The 18,969-nt window shown below is 38.9% G+C and overlaps 1 protein-coding gene across 3 annotated transcripts in view; it reads right to left on the bottom strand.

Annotated features, from left to right (window-relative positions):
• CHTF18 (chromosome transmission fidelity factor 18) overlaps positions 1 to 18,825 on the bottom strand; it is a 52,294-nt gene extending 33,469 nt beyond the window's left edge. The window contains exons 1-13 of one of the 3 annotated variants that reach the window (XR_002769539.2): positions 18,618 to 18,824; positions 15,780 to 16,034; positions 13,540 to 13,684; positions 12,043 to 12,244; positions 10,432 to 10,524; positions 9,594 to 9,646; positions 7,463 to 7,634; positions 5,846 to 6,064; positions 5,132 to 5,229; positions 4,153 to 4,276; positions 2,252 to 2,394; positions 1,060 to 1,153; positions 378 to 476 (exon numbers count right to left, since the gene is read on the bottom strand). Coding sequence is in view for 2 of the 3 variants with exons in the window: in XM_031945738.1 (XP_031801598.1) it covers positions 378 to 476; positions 1,060 to 1,153; positions 2,252 to 2,394; positions 4,153 to 4,276; positions 5,132 to 5,229; positions 5,846 to 6,064; positions 7,463 to 7,634; positions 9,594 to 9,646; positions 10,432 to 10,524; positions 12,043 to 12,244; positions 13,540 to 13,684; positions 15,780 to 16,034; positions 18,618 to 18,708 (1,788 nt within the window). In the remaining variant the exon portion in view is untranslated. Of the gene's footprint in view, positions 1 to 377; positions 477 to 1,059; positions 1,154 to 2,251; positions 2,395 to 4,152; positions 4,277 to 5,131; positions 5,230 to 5,845; positions 6,065 to 7,462; positions 7,635 to 9,593; positions 9,647 to 10,431; positions 10,525 to 12,042; positions 12,245 to 13,539; positions 13,685 to 15,779; positions 16,035 to 18,617 lie in introns of all 3 variants that reach the window. The other 2 variants (XM_031945738.1, XM_012543221.3) reach the window with 2 other exon arrangements.
• Between the last annotated feature and the right edge of the window lie 144 nt (positions 18,826 to 18,969).

Here is an 18,969-nt window from a genome sequence, read left to right as displayed (position 1 = left end):
TTTTCGTTCTGTCAATGGGTCTCTTTCCTAGTCATCTAGAAGGATTTGGAAAAAATCCATTTTTCCTCTCATTAGATTTATGATGGGTTATTAAAGGATGGAGGGAATGCTTGAGGCTTGTCCTTTGGACATGGAGGGTGGATATCCTTGGGGGTCCCCACCAGAAACAGAATCTGAGACTGATTCCAGGCAAGGAAAAAAGCTGCCATATTCTGGCGACCTAGAGAAGGCTCCATGTTTTAGAATGCCATCAAGAACAAGAGCTACCCACTGCTGCCATCTCCTACAGAAGGAGGGGCCATTTCAGTTCAGTGACACCTCTGTCCCACCCCCCATCCCTGAAAGTCACTGCCAAAATTGTCTATTTGGGCTTCTACCTGGAGGGTGTTGATGCAGGAGCGGATATCATTTTCTGTCTTCTCACACAGCATCATGAGGGTACCAGTATCTGCCTTCATTCCCTGCCGCAAGGAGATCTAAGGCAAGATAATATTGGAGGTTAAACTTTCCTACTGGATTTATGCACTCCCAGGACCAAGTCTGGGACAGCTAGATGATAAGACCTGAAATCAGAAAGACTCGCCTTCCTGAATTCTGGCCTTGGACACTTTACTAGCTGTGTGCCCTTGTACAAGTCACTTAACCCTGGTTATCTCAGTTTCTCAACAGTAAAATGAGTTAAAAAAGAAAATGGCAGCATCTTTACCAAGAAAACTCCAACTGGGGTCATGAAGAGTTGGACACAACTGAACAACAACAAAGAATCAAGTTTATGTCCATAAGTCAGAAATGAGAAAGTGCTAAGGGAAGGCTGACCTCCCCTTCAGGAAGATCCTTTTTCTCACTTGCTTTCGCTATCTTGGTCTATTCATTGAACAATCCCCTTGCTTCATTTCTCCCCCTGAAAAATTATACAGATTATTCTCCATTGCCTTATTCTCTCTCTTCAAATACTCCATCCACAGCAACTAACATGTTCTAAAGACATAAAGTTAGCAGTTGAGTAGAAATACTTTTTAGATTGGGGTCTCCTGCCTTTACTTTAATCAAGATACTGACCTCATTCAATCTCTGGACTAGTCGGGAAGGTAGTGTTTGTGGGAACTGTAGGAGGAAAGCCTGCTGCTTCAGTTGTCTCAGAGAAGGTGTGTATCTATACAGGATCAAAAGAGATATCTGTGAAGCTCTTTAGCACAGTGCCTAGCACATAGCAGATGTTTAATACATGCTTCCCTCCCTCCCCCTTAATAAAGAGTTAAAGTCACAGAAAAAGCCATCAGAATAGAAGTAGAAAATAAATGATTGTGTCTTAAGAGTTCAATAACCCACAGAATGGGATGTGAACTACAGAGCCTAGATTTAGTCTTTGAAATAAAAGTGCTCCCTCCAAATGAGAAGTGGGACATGGGTTTAATGAGAACATTAAAACAAAATCAAAACACCAATCTGATCATATGTCCAGATATTAAAGAGTACAGGGAGGTGGAAAAGGAAAAGCTGATTCAAAGTAAAGGCTCTACTTAAGAATTATCTGATAACATATACTAAGTCATAGGATGACCAACCCCAACCATCAAGATCTGTGATAACTGAGATCTTGAACAGGGGACATTCATCAAATAAAAAGTTCCAAATGAATTAGTTTTATATTTATCAATAAGTAGATAGCCTAGGGCTTATATTGGCATCCATGATGTATTGTAAGAAGGCCACCAGTACCTCAGATAGCTCTTTTATGGCAGGTTTACTCAAAGATTCCATAGCATGGCAAGAATTCCATAGGATGAAAAGGGGTGGATGGGTTAAATCTCCATCTAATAAGGAAGGGCCTACACTGTTGAACACCCACAATTTCACCAGCATTTTTAGATAATTCAGGCCTGTAAGAAGTATCCCCTATTTGTGAACTAATGACAAATGACCAGGCAATTATGTGTAGTGGAAAGAGCTTAGACTAGAAAATTTCTAATGTCTCTTTCATTTGCAATTCTCCATATTCTATATATGTTTTGGTATTGAACTCTCTTATAACAAAGAAAATTAGCAAAGCTAAAACAATCAAAGTAGTGACCACATTTGGCCGCATAGGTAACATTTTGCATCTGTAGGTCTTCATTAAGAGGCCCTAGAACAGTTCTAGTAGCATCATTTTGAATGACACATTAAAGCTGGAAGAGGCCCTGGAAATCAGGTCCTAATTCCCTATTTTAGAGAGGGAGATATCAAAAAGAGAGGAACCATAGACACTCACTGATCATTGCAAATGCAGATAATAGGCCGCAATAAGAGCCCCCCTTCTTTCTTTCGTTTCTTGCCACCTCCAGCTGTTCCTGTTGTTTCTGTCTCTCCAACATCCTTACGATTAATGATGCTAAGAAGAACATTGATGGAGGGCTGGAGAGAAGGAAGGAAATACATGGGTGAGTGGCTGGACTCCAGCATACAGGGACATGATATAAAACCGAATATATTTCTCTGAATAATACCCATATTCAAGAGTATACTAATAAATGTTTAACAATCAGCTCTCTGGAGGAAAAAAAAAAAAAAATATATATATATATATATATATATATATATATATATATACACAAGACACACTTAAATTTAATCTGCACTGTTAACATGTTTTCCATTTAACAGAACAGTAAGTCAAGACCTGATAAGTAGGATTTGCCATTGTCTGAGATAATAAATGGTCACACTGAAAATTTAACAATTAGCCCTTAAGAGTCTTTATGAGCTAACTCCAATATATATTTGTGTCTATGCCATCCCTATCCCACTTAAAAAATTACCACCAATGGGTGGGAAAGAAGGAAGAAGTAAAGCAACAAAAATGTGTAAATTGTACAGATCTGGGCCCCTTTAGGCCTAAATCTGAGTCGTGTACACTTCCCCCTTGTGAACTCTGCAGTAATCTGGGCATTAATTTGTCTGCTCTGTGAGGTGGTGAGAAAACGGTAACTTTTACTTGATAGTGTTTGTCTCACAGTAGAGATAGGGAAGGGAAAGTGAATTAGCAGATTAAAAACATAGAAGTGAGTCCCAGCCAACTTAACATTCAACCAAGAGACTTCCTGACTGACAAGGAATGAGCCTGGGATCACAGACTGGTTTGGTATGTCCAAGTGGGCAAGTCCCATGCATGGCTTTGATGAGTTCCAGAAGAAGGGATGCAATTCTAACCTTGGTGCCCTGGGACATAAGAGGCTTCCGGTCTAAGGAGAAACACGGTAAAGTCGGGAAATTTTGTTCTCCCGGTTTCCTGGGTCTTCATTCTTGTTCTTCCAATTTCACCATCTTTTAAAGGTTTAGCTCAAGCTCCTCCTTGTCCTCCAGGAAACTTCCCCTGATTATTCTGGCCCATATATTCTTTGCTATGAAGTCCCCAAAGTTCAGGTCTAAATCTTTTCTTACTCTCATGTATTCCATCTATCAGTAGATGGCTAAAGTCTGGGCATGGATGTTCACAGCATATAGATAGGTGGGTCTATAGAATGACAAATTTGTCCTTCTTAAAAAAAAAAAAAAAATATATATATATATATATATATATATATATATAAAATGTCCCACTTTACGTGAGAAGAGCAGCTGGCACTTTAAAAAAATTGTTGTTCATTTTTCAAACTTGTTTAGTTCATTTGGGGTTTTCTTGGCAAAGACAATGGAGTGACTTGTCATTTCCTTCTCCCTTTTTTTTTTTTTAAATTTTACATATGAGGAAACTGAGACAAACAGAGTTAAGTGATTTGCCTAGAATCACATCACTAATAAGTGTGAAAGGCCAGATTTGAATTCAGGAATGACTCTTTCTGATTCTGGCTCCATCCAATGCATCACCTAACTACTACCTTGGCACTGGGAGTAAAATACATTTTAAATAATTTCTACTAATCCATTCAGACATTCCTTCTGTCTGGCAATGTCTGAGAACAGCTGATGGGGACAATGGATCAAGCTGCTGTCTCTGACTGAAGTTCACTGGCCTATATGGGGATGGAGCCCATGATTTTGGCACCAGGAGCACCGCAGTGAAATAACTGGGTAATGATCTGAGAGTCTATACCCACACTATGGTGGAAGGCCTGTGGAGAGCCAAGATCTGATTGTACAGTAGCCTAAAAGCTCTTCCAAACCCAGGCATACCGTGGGCGCACCATCTATTTCGTCGATGATCAAGCAGTTGGGCTTCCCCTTGGCTCCCAAAACCGACTCCATCTGTGTGGCTGCTTCGATGCGAGTCTTGAAGACCTCAGGACTACGGTCATCACTGAAATAGAATCAGCCCAAAGCCATCAGAGCAGTAAAGAATTACTTGCTGCCTAGGGGAAAGAGCTGGAGGAAGGGAGGGAGAAAAATTTGGAATAAGGTTTTGCAAGGGTGAATGTTGAAAAGTATCTTTGCGTGTATTTTGAAAATAAAAAGCTATTATTATGAAAAAAATTCCCTACATGGGGTCATTAAAAAAAAAAAAAAGAATTATGAGTTGGGAGATCTCAGAAGGTCATATAAAGCAATCCCCTGCCTTGAGGCCAAAGAATGACTATACAATATAAGGTGGACATTTAAGAAATCCTTCTTGTCTCTAATATAGATCTTTTCCTGTTGATAGCTCAGATAAAGAGGGGAAAAAAACCCCATTAGACTTGAGAGTTTAAAAGTTTAGATCTAAAAGGCTAAAAATCAAGATTCTGATACTTATTAGTAACAAAGCATTGTAATCCTTGGTTTCCTCAACTCTGAATATATATAATGATACTTTGACAATCTCTCTCAGAGGCTTGTTGTGAATAGTAATAATAAATAGCATTCACCTAACACTTCAAAGTTAACAAAGTGCCTTATTTATGCTATTTCATCTGATCTTTACAATAACCCTGAGAGATAGATACTATTAGTATTCCCACTTCACAAATGAATAAAATGAGGCTGGTCTCACTCTGGGAAGTGTACTAGGAAGGATTTGAACTCGGGGTTCTTGCCCCAAAATCCAATATTGTATTCCACACTGTGTGCTGTCAATCATTAAGTTCTCTTTTTTCTTATTAAAGAACATTTTCCTAGTTTCAGAATTCACCTGCTAGAGATTTCCTCCCTTGAAATCTCTTGCCCCTGCACTACTCACCTGGCATTCATCTCCACCACACTGTACCCAGCATGTTTGGCAATCACGTGTGCTAAGGTGGTTTTTCCCAGCCCAGGTGGGCCACATAGAAGGGCTACCTGTAGTCAAAAGGAGACAGAAAATGCCCTGAAAGTCTATAAGGGTATGAAATCTTCCTTGACTAAATTCAACCCCACCATATCCCCCCTTTTTTTGGCTCCTAAAGGAATTATAAATCAGCACCATGCAGCTCAATGCTTGATAAAATATCATAAAGTATTGTTTTCTGTTTGGGTTTGGTCTGTGAATTTTGTCTTCCCTAAAAAAGTTTTAAGAAGAGCAGAGGACCTGGGAAACCTGGACTCAGTGTCTGCCATTTAAGTTCTGTGATTTAAGGCAACTCAATTTATTTCTTTGGACTTCGATTTGCTCATCTCTATAGCTGGTACAATGAGACCAGCACAACCTTCTTAGCTGGATTGTTGTGAGCAAAGCCCTTTACAAGCATGAGGGAACAGAGTTTATTCTCATTACCATATTGCTTGTTTAAAGTATTCCCCCCTCCCCCTTTCTCATATGCAAAAGATCTCCTCCCAAATCTCACCCAATTAAATACACAATAAACATGAAAGATAGATTTCGCCTCAGCTTCTGTCCAAACAGTCACAGATTTGGATGAGGAATTAATGATATGAGAATTAGAGAGGTTGAATCTCAGGTCTGCTGAGCCCTCACCTTGAATTTGGGCCTGTTGTTCTGATCCAGCTCAGCATCCAAGATCTCCTCCATTATCTGCTCTTTGGTCTTCCACTTCTGGGGCTCTCTTCCGTGTTTGGAGGGACCTCGGGCTGATGGCTGCTCAGAATTCAGTTTTGGTTTCTTGGCAACCTTCTCTCTGCCAAACACCACCACGTCCCATAGCTTGAGCCACTTTAGAAGACAGCGGTTGGTGTACTGTTAGGGAGAGTGGACATTTTCATGAGCAGCAGAGAAAGAGAGACTACTGGGGAAATTGTCAATTTTGTTATTCAGTTTTATTATTCAGTCACTTTCAGTCATTCCTAACTTTTTTAAAAAAAGCTTTTTATTTTTGAAACATTTGCATAGATAGTTTTTAACATTTATTCTTGCAAAACCTTGTGTTTCAAATTTTTTTTCTTCCTCCCTTCCCCTCCCCTAAATGGCAAGTAATCCAATATATGTTAAATATGTGCAATTCTCCTATACTTATTTCCACAATTATCATGCTGCACAAGAAAAATCAGATCAAAAAGGAAAAAATGAGAAAGAAAAAAAAAAGGCAAGAAAACTACAACAAAGAGTGAAAATATTAGATTGTGATCCACACACAGTTCGGGATGCAGATGGCTCTCTTCATCACAAGTCTATTGGGGAAAAAAAAAAACAAGAAAACCCAAAAAAACAAGTCTATTGGAATATCATGCCTAAATCTTCATGACTCTATTTGGGAGTTTTCTTGCCAAATCTGCTAGAGTGGTTTGATATTTTCTATTCCGGCTCATTTTACAGCTGAGGAAACTGAGGCAAACAGGTTTAAGTGACTTGCTAAAAATCACACAGCTGGGAAATATCAGATTTAAATTCAGGAAGATGAATCTTCTTGACCCAGGCCCAAAGCTCTGTGCACTATGGAGCCACTCAGCCACTATTAGAGATTACCTAATCTAACCCTTAATCTCACAGATGGGAAAACTGAAGTCCAGAGAGAGCACATAGCCAATTAGTGGTAAAGATGAATTCAGACTCTCTCCAGCACTGTTTCCAAGCCAAATGATTTGAGTACAGCCAATCTCTGCTTCCAGAGAGGTCACTGTTTGATTTTTCTTGCTCTTGGCTGCCTGGAGAAAGATTAAATTTTACAAAGAACCCCAAAAGCTGGCTTCTCCAATCAGGGCAGCTCACCAGAACGCCTTTTCATTGGACATTTCAATTATTTTGAAGGAAATGTTTATCACTAACAACAATTACATTGCTTTAACTGGCTCTGCCAATGACTTGCTATGTGACCACAGACAAGTTGCTGAATTGCTCAGGACCCGAGTTTCATCTAAAAAATGAGGGGCTTAAACAAGGTCCTCTCCAGCTCTATCCATGACTCTATGATCGAACCTCCTTCGGCCATCTGGATTTATCAGTAGCTTTTCCTTTAACCTGTAAAATATCCACCTTTCAATTCCCTTCAAGCCAGTGGCCATCATTCTACTAGATAATCTTCCTAGAACTAGCAAGACATCAGTTAAATTTGTTTTCTACTTCTACCCCTAAGCTCCCAACATGCACACAATTTTTGTGATGAAGAAACCAATTCTGCTTTTTGGAATACAAACTCACATCATCACTGAGCAACTCCCTGTAGTGCCTAGGGGTGAATAAGTCGACCCAGAGGCTGTGCTGGGAAGAGTCTTGATTTTCTTTCTCCTCTTCTTCCTCCATCCCTCTGGCTCTACTGACACCATCCCCCATTTCTGGGGTCTCCCCTTCGGGTTCACTGGCCCCCTGATGCCTGAAAACCAACATAATACCAACAGGTGAGCATCAAACACTCTACATCCACACTGCCTCCTACTTATAGCACAGGGATGCAGTTTTCCCCTCACTGGTAACATTTGGTGTGTCCCTAGAGCTGTACACTAGTGTATTATCATTATATAATATTGTCATTTTCATCACAACCCAACTATGAACAATGAACATCACTCTGATTATTTAAGCTTTCCTATTTTGCTGTGAAGATTGTTTTCTAACTCTATTCACCTAAGTCCTGAGTTCTTGGAGAGAGGTTAATTTTTATTATGAATGAAATTTTTTTTTTTTAATCTCTTCCTGACTCTTTTTGGCAATAGAGTGATTCAGGTCAGTTTCATGGATATGTGATAGAAGGAGTCATCTGAATCCAGGCAAAGGACTGTGGGGACTGAAGGTGGATCAAAACATGGTGTTTGCACCTTTTTTTGTTGTTATTTGCTTGCTTTTTTTTTCCTCATTTTTTCCCCCTTTTTGGTCTGATTTTTCTTATACAGCATGATAAATGTGGAGGTACGTATAGATGAATTGCACATATTTAACATGTACTGGAATCCTGGCTATCTAGAGGAGGAAGTAAGGGAAAGGGAAAGAGAAAAATTTGGAACATAGGGTTTTGCAGGGATGAATGTTGAAAGCTATCTTTGCATATATTTTGAAAATAAAAAGCTACTATTTAAAAAAAAATCTCAGGGGAAGCTAGGTGATGCAGTGAATAGAGCATCAGTCCTGAAATCAGAAGGACTTCACAGTCATACTCTTAACAATTTCTAGTTTTATGACTCTGGGCAAGTCACTTAATCCCAACTGTCTCAGGAAAAAAAAAAATCTCTTCCTAAAGGGTCTCGTTAGCAATAGAGGGAAAGTTTGAGGATTTTGGTGTGTTTCACTGTATGTCTTTCTATTGATGGAATCGGTTGTGATTAATTTGTTCATTGATTTCTAGAATTCTTTTTTTTCTTATTATACATTTATATTAATTTTTTAAATACACATTTCTTTATGAATCATTTTGGGAGAGAAAAATCACAACAAAAAGGAAAAACCACAAGAGAAAAAAAAAAAAAACAGAAATGAAAAAATAAAGTGAATCTTGTACATTTGATTTACATTCAGTTTCCATCGCAGATTCTTTAAAGTAAATCATCATATTGTCTGCAAATAGAGCATTCTGGTACAGTTTAGAAGAAAAGTTGCTGGATTTTGAGTCAAAGGACCTGAATTCAAATCTCATTTCTGATATTTACTGTATGTATGACTAAGAGCAAATCAGTGATCCTTTTTAGGTCTCAATCTTTTTATCTGTAAAAGGAGACAGATGGATGATTTCAAAGATGATTTCTAAGGTGCCCTTCATCTCTAAAATCTATCATGACTTAACTGTCTCACAGTAGGATAAGGCCCAGATGCTGTGTTTCTAGTGGTGGGAATGTACTATAGTAAGCTATCTACACTTTCTTACACATTGACCAGAGCATGAATTTGGCTAGTTAGTGGGATTATCTATAGGGACTCAGCTTTAGGCTAAGACCCTCACATGAACAGGAGGGTACTTCCTTCTGGGGAAGCAACAAACAAAAGGGACTTTAGAACCAGTGTCAGTAGTGTAAAATTCACAGAAGGGTAAGAGTGTTGGGAAGCAAAGTCTTTCCTAGATAGACCAGTTATTGTTGTTCAGTCATTTCACATTTGACTCTTTGTGATCCTGTTTGGAGTTTTCTTGACAAAGGCACTCAAGTGATTTGCCATGTCCTTCCCCAGCTCATTTTACAGCTGAGGAAACTGAAACAAACAGGGTTAAGTGACTTGCCCAGGGTCACATGGCTGCTGTCTGAGAATGGACTTGAATTCAAGTCCTTCTGACTCCAGGCCTGGTGCTCTAACCACTGTGCTACCTAGCTGCCCTAGAAAGAACAGGAAGAAAAGTGAATAAACTCACCTGTTTAGCATCTCAGTCAGTTTCTGTGAAGCTTCCAGAACCTTCCGCCTACGCTGCAAACAAACAGAGGAGAGGAATCACATATAAATAATATATATGTGTTATATATAAATAATAAATTCTATTGTTTTATATAGACATATATAGTTATATATATATATAGACATTAAGTGATAAAGGTTCAAACCCAGCTATTTCTTTACCATACGAAATTAGGATTACATTATGCTTTTAAGACCTACAAGAAAAACATATTTTGTAGGTTTAACAAAAAATTTACATTTCAGATTACAACCTAGATTTTTCAAAGAGAATACAGACTATTTTATAGAAAGTAGATCTGGTTAGGAATTGGGAAACTTTGATTCTAATCTTTTCTCTGATTCCTTAGACAAAAAAAAAAAAAAAAAAAACACCTCTCATTGTAATAATACTTTGCAAGCACATAGAGAGAGAATGAGACATATATCTACATCAAAATAACAACTAAATTTCCATTTCTATAGCCTGTATGAATATTTACAAGGTTTTCTCCTTCATCCCAGTTCAGTGATATAAGAAAAGTCATTTTAAATATTAATAACTTAAAAAGGTATTATTATTATCCCCATTTTACAAATGAGAAAATAGGCTCAGAGAGGCTGACTTGGTTATGTTAGAAATGCGAAACAAAACAACAATTAAAAAAAAAAGAAAAGAAAAGAGAAAAAAAAAAAACAACTTTGGACTCCAGATCTAGTGCTTTGCTTTTGTTTTTTCATCAGGCTTCATCAATCTTTCTCCCTCCTCCAACCAGGAGTCCCTAAGCACAAAAAAACCACCAGACATGGAGCCTTACCTCATCATCAACCTGCTCCTTCAGGTAAGAAAAGGGCATACCCAGCAAATGGAGTTGCCCATGTCCACGCCAGGCAGCATCACACTGGGAGAGCTGGGGGAAACAAGGTATGTAGATATAGCACTTTTATAAAATGCCCTCCCAGGGGCAATCTCCAGGCCTCCTCTCTGTGTTCCCCGCCAGATGTCCTTTCCCTCCACAGATATGTACACCCTCCACTTCCCGGTAGTATACCTGGTCATGTAAAGAGAGAATGAATGATAATTCAAATCTCTATGGATGGGAATGAGATCAAGGGTTTAATGAACAATGCTTCTGACCATTTGTATTTTAATAGGGCCAAAAGAATGAGCCTCTTAACAGCAGAATTTTGGAAGCCACTGTGATGGGTAAGAACTGAAAATGCAGGCAGTCTTTAGGACTAATGATAACACAGGTCAAATCCTATTTAAGCAGGTTCCACAGATAGCTCAAATTCTTTTCTTATCCTGGAATTAATTAGGCCACATAGTTAGGCAAAAAATCCAAACTCACTAAGATAAACTGGTATGAACAAAGTACTTAATTTTACACAAGAACCCTTCCTTCCCTAAGACAAGAATGTTCCTTTAAATCATGAGCTATCCTGGTTAATTTTAAATTAGGTTTCAATTTATATACAACTTTTCAGAAAAACTTTACCTATTGTACAAAGGGAGGCACATTTGAATGAAGCAGCCAGCATAATGCTGGGCACAAAGATAGCTGTGAGTGCCCAAATGAACTAATTTCTAAGATATCTTCAGCTTTAAAGTTTTAAGATATTTCCAAAACTTAAAAACTGGGGTGTAATTGGCTAGGGTTTCTACTCACTGTCACTTTGTTATGAAGGTCTAAGCTAATTCTTTTTCTAAAATCCAAGGAAGCTGGCTCCTAGACTTGACTGGACTAGAAGGCTAAAATTCAAAAAGGCTCGTGTCAAAGAAGCTTCCTGGTCACCTAAGAACACAAATATAAGACATCCCAAATATATACATAAGGGCATACATATAAGATATATACAAATACAAGGGTATAAATATAAAGTATAATGTACCATAAATAAGGGTACATCAAGATGTAGTGAAAGCCCTTCACACCTGACTGACGTTCCAACGTCTTGACCAGACCCTTTCAATATGGAGGTGAGTGTGTATTGGGAATACTATGTGTACCCAAGCTGAGAGTTGTATCCTTGATGAATATCCTTTTAATGCTATGACTAAGTAAATCTCCTTTTCTGGACTGTTGGATGACTTTTAAGTGTCTTATTTCATTCCAAAATTGAACTTAAAATACTAGACCTGAGTACTAGCCCAATACATGGAACCATCAGACTAATTTTTATTCTCCTCTTCCTCCTTTCTTCTTCTTCCTTCCTCCTCCTCCTTCTTTCCTCTTCTTCTTCCTCATCATCATCCAACTTACCTTTTTTGTCTTAGGTCATACTACTTAGTTTCATGTATCCCACATTGCAGGCAAAATGGACTACTTTTTTTATTTAGCTGGTAAGCTGCTTGAAGGCAGGGCCTATATCACAAGGGGTAGAACACAGAACACTGAAGGCTCAGCCAACCCTCCAGTCCTTCTTACCTTTACTCCTACTCCCAAGGGATCATCTTTTACCGCCATGTAGACCCTGGTGCCATCGGTAGAGGTCACATTGATATATTCCTCCAGGACTGGGGGACGTTTCAGAATTAATTTCTTATTCCGACAAGGAGATGGTGTCATCTGTAGGAAACCCACATCACTGATGTCCAGGGGCCCTTGGTCCAGAAGCTTGTCCAAGTCTCTATAGCATTCACAGGGAACAAGCACAAATACTGATGAGCAAGTCTGAGGATCCAGTGACAAAACCTCCCAGTCCCATATCAGTCACCAACTTCCCAATTTTGTACAGTGGAATGAGCACTGTACTAAGAATTGGATAAGATTGCAAACTAAAGTTCTGTTACTAATTTGCTACATGATCCGGCAAATCACTTTTCCACTTTCCTCTAAAAAATGAGAATGACCTACTTATTAATAATATATTTAATATTATCAATAATTAACTTATACAACACTTTAAGATTTACAAAGAGCTCCATCCCAAGAATCTCATGAGTTCAGTAGGACAAGCACTATTGTTCCCACTGTTAAAATGAGGGAATGGGTTCAAAAGATTATGGATTATATTCAAGGTTATCCAAATACTAAGTATTGAAGCAGTAACTTGAATTCAGTCTTCTGACTCCAAGATCAGCAACGTTATTACTGTTCAATGATGCTTCCTACCTTTCACACTCATCATCTCATCCTACTCTTCTAAAAGTAGGGCAAATATCAAAACTATGGAAAAGGAAACTGAGGCACAAAGTGATCATATTAAGCCAAGTTCAGAGTTTAGAGCTGCTGACTGTAAGTCTTGTGCTTTTTCCATCTCACAAACATGCCTTCCCTGTTAATTATTTCCTGTTTTAACCTATATATAGGTTAAAACCTCTCTCTCTCAATATATATATATATATATATATATATATATATATATATATATATATACACACATACACACACACACACACACTGACCTTTGCTTCATAGGAAGACCGTATAGAACCTCTTTTCAAAGCTGAAACTGCCTCTCAGGGTGTGTGTGTGTGTGTGTGTGTGTGTGTGTGTGTATACACATGTTTTGTACATATTTATTTGCCTGTTGTGTCCTCCATTAGACTGCAAGCTTCATAAGGACAGGGATTCTCTTTTTGCATCACTAGAGCCATGTTTTATGAGCAAAACAGAATTGCAGTAGTTCAAAAGAAATGTGAGATGAGCAAATTTAGAGATATCTCTATTCCAAATGAACTATTTGTGCCCAACCCATGGTAGAGCCTTTCAAGCTTGCATTAGTCTGATGGATCAGTCAGACATACTATATCTCAACTCCAACATAATGATGTCATTCTGTTTTTCTTCAAGGAGGAAGGACAACCACTTACCAATCAGCCAGCATCCTCAGTCTTGGACACAGTGCCAGATGTATAGTAGATGCTTAACAAATACCTTGCTTTTTTTGCATGATAGCCACCTGACCATATTCACACCTACCTGTTATTCCACGCCTCCTGGTGGTCCTCAGGAGAAAGGGGTGGGGTGATATCTTTGGGAGGGGAGTCAGGATAGATTGGTTCTTCCTCTTGTCCAAAGGTCAGCTTCTTGACTACATCCAACCTCTGCCTCTTGGGCTTAGGAGCTGTTGGGACAGGGAGTAGAAGTAATAAGGAGCCTGTACAGGGGGACCAAGTTGCTTAATTTCTTTTTGTTTGTTTCAGGCTCCTTAATTTCTCTAGGGTTGCCTCTTAGTTTCCAATCTTTTGTATTGTTTTGGTCAAAGGGGTGGAACCAGGATCCAAGAGCTTCCTAAAGCTATTCATTAAAAATGTTGAACTCTAAAGCTTAGGGATATCACTCCCAAACATCCTCAGCTTCTCTAGATAATCACCTTTGTCACCTGGGAAGACCATATGGAATCTCTTTTCAAAGCTGAAACTACCTCTCAGGGTACCAAGTTCCTGAAATTCTATTCTCCTGAGAATAACTAGAATTAGATTAAAAATGTAACTTGGAATGTGTAGTATATATTATATAGGTTTTTTTTTAAAAAATGAAATTTGTCTCATATTTTGAATCCTCTCATATTCTACTGTGCACAATTTTTCTTTTCCTATTTTGTATTTAAGTTTCAAATAAATAAATGTAACTGGGAAATATTTAATGAAATAAATAAAAATATAACAGAACATAGATAATGATATGTGGTTTTCTAAGCCAATATGCAGCTATCTATTGTTTGGGTTTTTTTTTTTTTTTTTTGAGTTTGATAGTGCTGTTCTAGATATAAATTGGAAATAGTATGTGATTTGCCCTAAAATGAGAAAGCCCCCAAAAAAGCGAATGAGATCTTAAAAGGCCCAATTCATCACAAATATTTAGTCCAGAAGGCAAGTGTGATAGTCCCAGGTAATATCTGTTACTTGATATATGCTCAGTTTTAGTCATGATCATATCAGCCTTCTTGCTGCATTTTAGAAAGATTTAGAAAAGTGTGTTCAGAGGAGAGCGATGAGGTTGGTTTCTAAACCATGCTATGGATTAACTAGGAATTGGGGATACATTAGACTTGACAGGGATAAAACATCATTTTGTCTTTGTATTCTCATGAGATATTTATAATAAAAGATTGCTGGAACTTGACCCTAAAAAAGAAATGCAAGGTGGCTAACAAAGGGGATAATGGGTATAGAACATGATGTATCATATCAGACTTCTGATTTGTGAGTTAGTTTGGTTGAACAGTTTATTCCTCTTCATTTTTATTCCTGAACTTGGAAGAACCAAGTTCAAATCTGCATACAAATCACTTAACCTCTCTATGTCTCAGTTTCTTTATCTATAAAATGGAAATAATAGCACCTACCTCTCCCAGTTGTTTTAAGGATATTATGAAGTAGCATATAGTACTTTGCAAACCTCAAAGCATAATGTAAATGCTATCATTATTAAAGATGATTCTCTGAACATAGGAGAACAAGAGACAAAATGGGAAATGTAGGTCATGTTAAAATAAAAGATATCAATTAAGACCAAAAATGCTTATTGGTTTAGGAAAAAAAAAATTAATGATTGTTGTTTAGTCATTTTTCAATTGCGTCAGCTTAGGGGTTTCCTGGCAAAAATACTGAAATGGTTTGCCATTTCCTCCTCCAAGCTCATTTTACAGATGAAGAAATTGAGGCAAAAAGAGTTAAGTGACTTGCTTAGACTTATGGCTAGAAAGTATCTGAGACTGGATTTGAACTCTTCCTAACTTCAGGGTCAGCACTCTACCCATTGGACCACTGAGTTATCCATGTTTACAACTGTCTACATGAGGAGTCAACAAACATATTAGACTGGCTTGTTTTGTTTTTTTTACATTTGTTTTTTTTTTTAAATAAAGAGTCCTAATGTATTTTAAAATGTAAAGACTATTCTTAGCTTGTGGGCTGTATAAATAGATGGCTGGTGTATCTGGCCCTCCAGATTGCCAACTTTTTTTCTATACAAAAGGAGAATGGGCTGAGAATCTATAGCTAATGGAGAGGTCTGCATATGGGCTGGACAGCTACTTTTCAGGGATGTTATGTTTCATGTGGAGAGTTAATCTAAGTGACTTCTGAGATCTCTTCTATGATTTGTTACCAGTTTCAAGTTAGTTCTATTATGTTCTTAGTTTTTGGTGAGCCTGTTCGTGTGATTTAATAGGCTCTGATTCCTTCTCTAGTAGCAGGATGATTTGGCCAACTTACTGAGTATGAGGTCCTCTGAGAATAAAAACTCAGGGTCATTTTCTTCTTTTTTTTCCTTGAGGTCAGCAGTCAGGATCCGTTTCTTGGAGCTGCTGTCTCCAACGTCCTTATGGTTTTTTCTCGGGGAAATGTCATTCTGTTGAGGCTGGCTGCTGATGAGAGAGGGAATGACATCCCCAGACGTAATGGCTTCTTCAAATGTCAGCTTGTTCTTCTGGGGTTGTGAGGCTCTGGATGGCGGGAGAGAGCGACCTTCTGGAAGAAAAAAAAGCAATACTGTCATAGGCTAGAAGTAAAGGGGGCATTTCTGGGTAAAGGGACTACAAAACTAATAGAGTTATACAGTGGCTTTGGAGTTAAAGGATTTGGATTCAAATCCTGTCTATCACTCCCTACCTATGTGACCACTTAAATGGTTCTCATTTTCCTCATCTGTGGAGCACTGAGAATACTGGGCCTGGACTGGAGAAGACCTGAATTCAAATTTCTCCTTAAATATTTATTAACTGTGTGACCCTGGGCAAGTTATTTTATGCTTCAGTTTTCTCAATTACAAAATGGGATCATAACAACACTCATCTCACAGAGTTGTAAGGATCAAATAGTCAGCAGACAATAAATATTTATTAAATTACTATTACATGATGCAGCTGGGTAGCTCAGTGGATAGAGCATTGAGCCGGAAGTCAGGAAGACTGGAATTCAAAATCTGGTGTCAGAAACTTATTAGCTGTGAGAACTTGGACAAGTCACTCGAATCTTGTTTACCTCAATGCACTGGAAAAGGAAATGGCAAACCATACCAGTTTCCTCGCCAAGAAAACCCCATGGACATGGTCCACAGGATCACAAAGAGCCAGATGCGACTAAACAATGTAATGGGCACTATGCTAAGAGCTGAGGATACCAATGTGGGGGGAAAAATAGACAATCCTCACTTTCAAGGAAGTTTTAATCTAATGATGAAAGTTATATGCTATGTATACTTATTGTGTATCTAATTTATATTTTAATATATTTACCATCTACTGGTCATCCTGCCATCTAGGGGAGGGGGTGGGGGAGTAAGAGGTGAAAAATTGGAACAAGAGGTTTGGCAATTGTTAATGCTGTAAAGTTACCCATGCATATATCCTGTAAATAAAAGGCTATTAAATTAAAAAAAAAAAAAAGTTATATGCTAATATGAGAATCAAATGAAATAAAAATTGCAAAGTGCTTAATAAATACACACCATTATTATTATTACTTGTAAAACACTTAGCTTTCTCTCTCCAGTAAAATGGAGAGACTAGGCTAGATATCATCTAACTATGATTTATTTCTATTCTATATCTGTAATTCTATGATGAGTTTTTACATTAAATAGTGTAACAGTTATGACAACATAACAGCTTGTTTTTAAAGTGTTTTATGGCTTGATTTATGGTGTTTCTGTGTGATCCTAAGCAAGTTACTTCATTTTTATGTTTGAATGACCTTATCTGAAAAATGATAAACTGAACTCAATGGCCTCTAAGGTCCTTTAATACCAAAACTTCTTAAACTATAGGTCACAAAAAATTTGACAATAAAGGGCATCAAATATTCTGCCAATATTTAAAATAAGCAAGCACATCCATCTCATTAGTATGAAAACTTGCTCTCATCCTTAATAAATGATAAAAGTATATGTATACCAAAGAATTGTTTTAAAATTTATGATTTATTAAAAGCAAATGTTTTATTTGCATACCTATTATACATCTATGCATGCATACATACATATGTAAATACCATATGCATATATGCATATGTATATATGCATGTATACATATGTACATATACATATGTATACATGTACATATATATACACATATATATACTTGGGGGTCATATAAAATTTTCTTGGGCAAAAAGGGGTTGTGAGTGGAAAAACTTTAAGAAACCCTGTCTTACCTTATTCATCTAAGATCCTCTATATATACCACTGACCTATAAGATGGGTAGTACAAGGATTATCATCAATTATTCTTCAGATGAGGAAAACTGGCCACAGAGAAGGGCCTTGCAAAGCTGGAAAAGTAACCAATAAATAATCCCCGCTCATTTTCTTTAGTGTTTTTCAGCATGCAAAATGCTTTCCTCACAAAATACCTTGAGAAGGACTTAGTGCAAACTTTTATGATCCCCGTTTGACAGATGAGGAAAACTGAGGTTAGTGGGGGCCCAAACCCAGGGTTCCTTCCAAATGTCAGGCCACAGTTACTCGTACAGCACTACACACTGTACAAGTGTACTATGTCCCACGGGGAGGAAAGACTCCAAAAGGTGAGAAGAATGGAGAGTCCCTAGAACTTAAATCTTGCTCCTTGGTGTCTGTGCTTTCTATGCATCTTACAGAGAGCGGGACGAACTGCTGGGCCCGAGGTTGCTGCACAAAATGGTAACAATTCACATTTAGGTGGTGCTTTAAGGTTTACACCGTTTATTTTACGCTTACAACCACCTTGTGAGGTAGGCGCTATTATTATCCCCATTTAACAGAGGACGAAACTGAGGCTCAAACATAATTTGCCCATAACACAGGAGACTCCGCAGCCGCATTACTTTACCACAACTTTGAGACGGAAGCGCTATTATTGTTATCCCCATTTTACGGATGGAGACTGAGGCGGATCGGGTCACTGCCCCGGGGCCCGGAAGAGTCTGGGCGAGAGTGAGAACCGACTGCGGGTGCCCAAAGGCAAAGGATGCCGGCGGGGCCGGGGCCGCGCCAGGGCGGCGGGCCCCCGCGCTCTCCTCGCGCAGAAAGGCACCGGTTCCGCGTTTCCCCTGGGGCTCCGCAATCCCACCCACCTTCCAGCTCCGCTAGGACTTCCAGCTCGGAGGCAAACTGGTCTTCGAACTCATCTTCGATTCCGTATAGTTCCTGCTCGTAGTCCTCCATCGCGGCTCCACGCACGCAGCAGACCCAGCCCTGGAAGCGGCGGGGGCCGCAGCGGCCCGCGGGCGCAGGCTCCCCCGGCCTAAGCCCCGGAGAGCGCCCGGTCCGAAAACCCCGCGCTTGCCCAGCGCGACGCAGGGCGCGCGCGCCGCCGCCCTCGGCGAATTCCGGGGACGTTCCACCGGCGGCAGCCAACCAGCGCTGCTGGCGGCCCAGCGGGTTCGGCCGGGGGCGTCACAGGCTCTCCCATTGGCCAGCCTGGCT

Source organism: Sarcophilus harrisii, chromosome 1 (genome assembly GCF_902635505.1).
Source record: "Sarcophilus harrisii chromosome 1, mSarHar1.11, whole genome shotgun sequence".
NCBI classification, from domain to species: domain Eukaryota; kingdom Metazoa; phylum Chordata; class Mammalia; order Dasyuromorphia; family Dasyuridae; genus Sarcophilus; species Sarcophilus harrisii.
The sequence above is the reverse complement of the archived record's forward strand: the minus strand, read 5'-3'. Positions and strand labels throughout refer to the sequence as shown.